The 8,330-nt window shown below is 39.7% G+C and overlaps 1 protein-coding gene across 3 annotated transcripts; it reads left to right on the forward strand.

The window, feature by feature from the left end:
• The first annotated feature begins 722 nt into the window (after window positions 1-722).
• On the forward strand, window positions 723-8,046 carry LOC310636832 (uncharacterized protein). Of its 3 annotated transcripts, none has more exons than XR_014491805.1 (3): window positions 723-1,605; window positions 5,439-6,383; window positions 6,460-8,046. XR_014491805.1 is itself a non-coding variant. In XM_083356943.1 (2 exons), exons 1-2 carry the CDS (start codon window positions 1,290-1,292, stop codon window positions 6,032-6,034), a joined length of 912 nt encoding a protein of 303 aa, XP_083213069.1. In that variant the 5' UTR covers window positions 723-1,289; the 3' UTR covers window positions 6,035-8,046. The 3 variants fall into 3 exon arrangements, 1 of the variants encoding a protein (XP_083213069.1); XR_014491806.1 differs by having other exon boundaries at window positions 6,465-8,046; XM_083356943.1 differs by having other exon boundaries at window positions 5,439-8,046.
• Window positions 8,047-8,330: the final 284 nt, after the last annotated feature.

The raw sequence follows: 8,330 nt of genomic DNA on the forward strand, positions 1-8,330 counted from the left end.
TTCAAGTTCCTAAGGTTGGGAAACGCTGCTCTAGAAGAAGTGGGATTTGCTCTTAAGAAACGGGGAAAACAAACCATAAACTAGCTAAAAAGGATGGAAGAGTCACGTCATTTCTTACTAGGGTTTCATGTTTTGGTGTTTGGATTTCTTAAAAATGTTAGAAATATTTAAACATATTTAAACCCAGCAAGTAATAATGCTCTTTGCGGAAGTTAAGTTTTGCTGCTTGCTGGCTTTGGGCAACGTTCAACTTATCGGGGTTTTTTTCCCCTGCTTATATATCTCCTCTAAGACTAAAAAATTCGAAGCACCATAGCTAATGTTGCTGTGGTAAATAACTGCTTCACATAATTTAAGCGGGACTATTTGCTTTGCAATAATAAGAACAAAATAAAATTCTGGATTGGTCCGCTGTTTTTTCTATTACAGGGCCCGATTCTTCCCAGGAGACAATGGGATTTAAAGAAACTGGGAGCTTCTATTTTACTCATCTCTAGAACCCAGTGAAGCTAATACGCATGTGTAATTCTGAGCCTCTAGGCCAGGGGTAGGCAACCTCGGCTCTTTTATGACTCGTGGACTTCAACTCCCAGAATTCCTGAGCCAGCATGGCTGGCTCAGGAATTCTGGGAGTTGAAGTCCACGAGTCATAAAAGAGCCGAGGTTGCCTACCCCTGCTCTAGATATTTATTTATTTATTTTTAAAGCTACGGCGGCCGGGCGGAGCCGTTCTCCTCTCGATCCCGCTGTTTCTCTTTTGTTGCTCTTGATTAAAAAGCTCGGTCGGGATTAGAAGAGGGAACGTAACCGGGGAGTGGTTTCCAGGGTAACGGACCGCTGTGCTTGGCCACACCGCTCTCCCCCCCCCCACTCCACCCGCGGCGTGGACGACTCGATGGAGAGACACGGCTTTGAGTGACCTTTGCAACAGCCGCTGGAAAGGACGTTGTTAAGAAGTCCCTGTCGCGCCAAAGTTGCCGGGCAGAGACTCGGCCGTCACGAAGCTCTTCGGAGTCGGGCTCCTCCGGCCCCCGCCATCTTAGCAGGAACGGCTGATGCTAGCGGGGCCTTGTCCTCCCAGAGAAGCCCCGGAGTCGCAGGGTGGAGGCCAGGACTTTGGCTGCAGCGTTTGGTCCGCTCACGCCGCCTCTCCAGCCTAAGTCGGCCTTTATCTAACTACTAAGCACGGTCCTTGGACTGGGGAAGGCAACTTCAAGGGGCGGGGAAGCGTCCCTTTGTTTCCGCCGGTAAAGTTGCAATCGTCCCGAGCGGCCTGACTTTTTTCTGCCATGGTACCCATCAGGCCCAACGACGCTAGCCTCGGTGTCCCTAACGCCGTGGGAAAGCAGCCCCCTGATCCCAAGGGCCCCCCGCCCAACCCCTCCCTTGTGAAAGCCCTGGAGGCGGTTATAGCAGCTGGTCGTCAGGGCTTGCTAGGTCCAGCGGGCAGGGTAGCCGCTGAAAGTGTCCCGGCGTCGAGCGTGGATGGTTGCAATGGAGCAGCTACTCTGGAGAACTCGTTTCCGGCAAGACGAGTCAAAAGGAAGAAGGTAGTCAATGAGAACCGCAGTGCGGTAATAACTGTCGTGTGCTCAGCGGAGGAGGGTAAGTTAAAAATGAGGCGACCCACTAGAACAGGGGTAGGCAACCTCGGCTCTTTTATGACTCGTGGACTTCAACTCCCAGAATTCCTGAGCCAGCCAAGCTGGCTCAGGAATTCTGGGAGTTGAAGTCCACGAGTCATAAAAGAGCCGAGGTTGCCTACCCCTGCACTAGAATTGTTGAGACCGCCTTTCCAGTGAGTCTGGCAATCTTTTGTGTTTCTCTTGTACAGAAATCTCTATACCTTGTCATGATAATGTGCAAGGACTTCTGTTGACTTCGTATCTCGTGTCAGAAAAACTAGCACGAGTTAGTGGGATAGAAAAACCTCTCAATCCATACATTCCTATATGTGAGGTGACTTGATTCTAGTCCTTTGATAAGCAATACCTGTTGAAAAGGCAAGATAATATGTAACTAATTGTAATAATCTGGAAACTGCACCTCTCCCCCACCAATCATATTTTCAGCTTCAGTTTAAATTACCAAGATTAGGAAATACAGAGAGTTAGAATCATTGAGTTAGAAAGGGGTATTTTGGTCCTCCAATCTGTTTCCGACAAATGACTGCTTTGGCTTTAATGTAGCCAAGGAATGGGAGCATACCACTTCTCTGAATACTATGATTTTTCCCCCCAATATCTATTTTTTCTAATCAGAACCTGCCTTGTCGTTTAAATCTATTATTCCTGTACTCTGAAGCAAGAAGGTCTTGATCTTTTTCTGTGTAGCATCTTTTCAGATCTTTTAGTTGAAGAGTACTACCATACTGACCTCGGTCGTCTTTTTTTCAGCTCTTTCAATCTCTCTTCATAACCTTATATTATAGTCCCTTGATAATCTTTGTCCCCCATCTCTGAACTTTTCCTGATATTTCCTAATCCTTCAAGTGTGGTGCTCAGAATGAGACAGAAAGCAGTAGAGTTTGGTGAAGCATGGTTACTCTAGGAAATTCGTTCTTGATAAATTCTTGCTGACTTACCATAATTCTTGTAGTTTTCAAAGTCCGTGTAAATCAGATATTTTGTGATCTGCTATAGAATCTTCCTAGATACTAATGCTAGACTGGATCTTTGCTATTTTGTCCCCCCCACCACCATTTTTCAAACTTTAATCCTGCCCCTTCATCTTACTTTTCAGAATTGAGAGACAGCGTGATTCTTACATGTTTGTGGAGATTCTGTGATTCTTACAATAGTGAAACAATCACAGTTTAAGCTCAGATTAAAATAGCTGGGAATTTCTGATTCTTGAGCCCCAGAGAGATGCCACAAATACAGCTGTGATGTTCTCTCTAGTTCAGATTAAACTGTTTTTCCTACATTTACACACATGATGGTCTCAAAATGGCTGACTACCCATCTTAAATACACAATTCTCGGCGGCAAGCAGTGCAAAAAATAATTAGACTTTATTGTCATTTACCTGTATAAACAATGGAACATATTAAAATGAAATTCTAATGTACTATGTACATTCATTCTCAAAAGAGTGAAAAGCCATCCACCGAATAATGTCACCATCCCAAGGATAATAATATAATAGCAGCAGCACCAAAATGCCAAGTTACAAAAATGACACCAAAACCTATATTAATTACAGTCCATTTTGTATACATAGAGGGAAAAAGAATCTTGACAGTTAACAAGCTTGGTTCTATATGGAACAAAGCTGTTATAAAAACTCCATGATCAATATTAAAAATAAATTCATAGAAAAACCATCGATGCATTATATGGAATATACATATTTTGGGGGCCCTGGCTGTAATGTGTATGGGAAAGGCCATTTTTTTTAAAAGGCTAAGAGATCTTGGATTCTTTAAATCTCGAAAGATGTGAGACTGTTCCATAGGAGACAGCACTATGAGAGATCACAATCTATGAATAGCACTGCTCTTTTAACTTTTCTTGCTTATATATTATTGTTGCTACTGGGTGAAAAATTAATGGTGATGACGATGCTTAACCTGTGGCCAGCCAGAGTCTTATATAGGTCTGGGCTTTGAGCCAGGTTTCTTTTAGGCATAATAAATTGTAGTGCCATAGCTCACCACTAGATGTCATTAACACTTTTTCAGCTTTTTAAATCCAAATTTATATTGCAAACTTTTCAAGTCTTTTTTTAAAAAAAAAGATCTTAAAAACACCCAGTCCCCAAATTTCAGAGCCATATATATATATATGTGTGTGTGTGTGTGTGTGTATGTATATATATGTATATATGTATGTATGTGTATATATATATATATGTATGTATGTATATATGTATGTATGTATATATGTATGTATGTATATGTATGTATGTGTATGTATGTATATATATATATATGGATCCTTGGTTTTTCGGGTTTTTCCCCGCGTAGAACTAAAGAGGAACTAACTAAAGAGTGCACGCATTGAAGAGCACAAAAACTCACTCAGAAAGGGAGAACAAACTTCATCCCTGGTCCAACACTTTGAAGCCACGGGACATGAAATTGATTTTAAAAAAACCAAAACTATCGCCAAAATTGAACATTTTAACAACAGAATAATCAGAGAAGCCATTGAGATAGAAAAACGCCCCCACAGCATGAATAAACGAGATGATACCTCTCGTCTACCAGCCATTTGGAAACCCGCCTTGATTGACAGACGAGGCCCAACCACCAAGAATGATACCAGACCCAAACTCATGATAACATCACATGACATCACCACCACACAACCATTCAAAAAGCAAATCCGAACCCACAACGATAAAGACACACAACCACAAAACAGAAACCTAACTACAGCTGCAACATCAGCCACTTTAAACCCCTCCAAACCACACAATAAGCAAACTGACACCCACTATAAAAACATGTCACCACCACAAACACGAAGCCGAACAAAAGCAGCACAACTCACCAGCTCAGGTCTGGAGCTGGCAGCTGAGACCAGCCCATCCACTCAGAACACCCCCCCACCCAATCAGAACACACCCACCATTCAAAACACACTCCCACCCAATCAGAACACACTTGGTCCCCTACCCAATCAGAGCACACCTCCACAGAACACACCCCCTCTGGCAGTTTAAAAAAGAGGAACAAACAGCCACATGCTTCTCCCAGAAGAAGGAAGCTAAAGCCTGATGATGACGGATGGGATTCCGTCGAAACGTTGCGCCTACACCTCTAGTTCTACGTGGGGAAAAACCCGAAAAACCAAGGATCCACATACAGGCACCCGCGAAAACCTCAGAAAACATATATATATATATATATATATATATATATATATATATATATATATATATATATATATATATATATATATATATATATATATATATATATATATATATATATATATATGAAAAGCAGACACTTTTCTTTTCCTGAGGGACTGAGGGAATTGGGCAGAATTCCCCTTGCCTCTCGGGAGTGCTTTGGGCAGTTTTTTCAGGAAGAAGTCTTGGAATCATAAAGAGAGGATAAGGTCTCATCCATGTTGCTGAAGAGTTACTTGGTGTTTGTTTTCTTCGGTTGTCAGCAGCTTCTAACTGGCTACACGAATGTAGCCAGTCTTTCCCCCACCGGTTTCGAGGGCTTCCTTGGATCAAACGGAAAGGCTGCCACCCTCCCGCGATCAACGAGGGACCCCTCCTTGCTCATTGCCTCTTCAGGGTGACTTTCAACCCTTTTTAGGGTCCCCAGCGGGTCAAAATCGAAAGCGGAAGACAGAACCCTGTCTTCCTGCACCCGTCCTGCCATGACGTCAAACCGGAAGTGGGGGATTATTGCTGTTCTGATGTTGGAATGATGTAGAACTTGAACTAAAGGAGTTAATGTGGTATTTTGTCTTTAGGTATTGCAAATTTGCAACCTGCACCAAAGGAAATATGGATATGTGGGAATTCTGTGATCTTGACATTGAAGAAAAGAGCGGAAAGTCACCCTCATGGATTGCAGTTGGGCATCTCAACTTCACGGGCGAATGTGTTTTGGCATGGGATACCGAACATGAGGTGGAATCAGCTTATGCCTCTTTTGCATGAAATTTATCATCTCCGATCTCCTCCATCAGTAGTAATAATTCATCTTGGTGAAGATGATCTGTGTCACTCAAATAATACTTCATTCATTATCTCAATGAGAAATGATTTAGGCATTCTTAAAAGAGCATTCCCAGATACTGTTATAGTTTGGTCTTCACTGTTACCAAGACATAATTGGAGAAAAAATCAGAAGCCTGAATGTATGGTACGAGTCCAAAAAGATATTAACAAGGTAATGGTAAACTATTGCAATAAAATTGGTGTGCACTTTCTGTCACATAATTTGATTACCTCTGATAAAGCAAACCTTTTCTTGCCAGATGTCAATGATCTATCTGATGAGGGAGCTGATATTTTCATAGCAGATCTGAAGAAAGTTTTAAGATTGTATGAGATTATGCAGTAGCTGGGAAAGAGTTTTTGAAAAGCAGTGTAATATAATGTTTGGGAAGATTGATTTTATTATTACCTAAAAAAGGGAGACACGAGCTGACTATATACAATATAGCTTAACATTTTCTCTGACAGATATGTCACAGATTAATAGATCTGTTCTTATAAATAAGTTTTGAGATGATGGTCTTCTGTAACAAATGAAAAAATGGGTCTGTCTGACATTATGAAGACTTCAAATGTGTGCCCTCGTGTTAATGAAACTGGGTATTTTATTCCCTTGAATGGTTATTGTAAAATAACATCATAATGTAAAGTGCTGTAATGAAAAACATCACACATCTTATACCTGCTTGTGCCTTGTTTCTTATCCTAGTCCAGGGGTGGGGAATCTTGCTCAGGAATTCTGGGAGTTGAAGTCCACAAGTCATAAAAGAGCCAAGGTTCCCCATCCCTGTCCTAGTCTTTAAAGAAGCAGTTCCTATGCTATTTAACTAATATATCATGACATATGTAGAAACATATTGATTAGGGGATTTTCTTCCATTAATATCTGAAAGAAATGGCTGAGGTTCATCATCATGAAATAATATTTTGTAAAGAACTCTTTCAAGATACTGTATATTTAACATGCCTGTTGAAGTTCAGTTAACAAATGGCTTAATCCAAGAGCCTAGTGCTGTTGAAGGCTATTACCTAGAAAGACATTTAGGAATTTGTCCAAAACCAGCAGCATTGTTTCAAAAGAGATGACTTGAACCAATAGCCATGATGCCAAACAAAAGCTATTTTCTAGTATGGCACATATAGAAAATTATACAGGGCAATATGCTACCAAATCCCATATGTTTTACTTTTTTACTTCATTTTATTTTTGGATGCTTATAAGATTAAATACTTTAAGGCTATGGATTCTATTTTCTTAATGCTTAATATTAGGAATTTTCTGTATAAACTGTATTCATCAGTAATAGTGGTTAAAAAAACAATCTCTAGCTATAACACCCATAACAAGTAAAAGAAATCCAAGTGGATTATTTGGCCTGTCAAAGAAAATACAAATAGCTACAGCAACTAAAGCTACAAATTTAGTAATAGTGACTTAGCTTTCAGATTTCATATAATTGCTCCTTAAGCTGGAGAAAAAATGAAAAAGAAAAAAATGTTGCTGGTAAAAATGGATATGCATTTAAAAGGGTACTACATTGTTTCTTTTTTCCCCCTCCATCTTGCCAATTTCATCTGATAGCATTCAAAGCTAGCTGCAGCTGTTATTTCCATAGTTAGTTGAAATGACAGGAAAACCATCCTTTTGTTTGTTGTTTTTATAAGAATCATCAGGTTATGTATGCCCTCTTTATCACTTTCATTATAACTCTACAAATTTCATTGGGAGAATTTGGAATATACTGTAGATTACATAATAGCCAAAAATGTGTGCAGCAATTTGTTAGCATTTATTTAGTTAGACTGATGATGTTCCCATGCAGATGTCAAACACTGGGGAAAAATATTCCAGAAAGATTATGAAACTTTGATATGCCACCTATCAATATATATGTAGGACAACTGGCGTTAACAATCAGAAGCCATCACTGTTTAATTCTTTTGACAGTCATGGCATTGTCCAGAATAGATGAAGCAGATTTACAGTATAATAGGTTCATCTATCTATGAATTGACTGTGACAAATGTTTCCTAATCCTTGTACAGTTTTAATACTATACTAATACTATAGGAATGCAATTATGATAATCTGTGAGGAATATAGATGTGTGTGAGGAATACTATGGAATGTAAACAGAAGTTCCAGCAGCATCCAAATACTATTACATCTTTAACGTTTCTGTAAAATGTAAAATAATGCAGAGTGATTTTTACAGAGTAGTGTACCTTGATAGATTTTTTAAAAATGTATAGTATTTAGGTTAATATTAGTGGTTCTCTCTTAATGTCTTTAATGCAATTATTTGAACGTTTATTTGACATGCATTTTTCTGGGAATAAAGAGTGTATTTTTATTGCACAAAAGAATACAAATATGTATTTTTTCAGTCAGACCTTTTTTTTGATAGCTTTGTCGTATTTGACTACCACTGGTAAGATTGTATGTTTACTTATTTGCAATCATAAACATAATTACTAGGAGTAGGGGAGTTCTAATCAGCCAGGAACCTGGATCCTATATGGGTGCAATTGTTCTGTCCTAGCCTACGTAAGTTCTTATGCTCACAAGGAGAAACCCCTCTTCCAAGAAACAGGCAGGAACTGCAAGAAACAACCAACCCCTTTTATTCTTACAAACCTGA

The sequence above is a fragment of the Vipera ursinii genome, assembly GCF_947247035.1.
Source record: "Vipera ursinii genome assembly, chromosome: 2".
Classification (NCBI taxonomy): Eukaryota; Metazoa; Chordata; class Lepidosauria; order Squamata; family Viperidae; genus Vipera; species Vipera ursinii.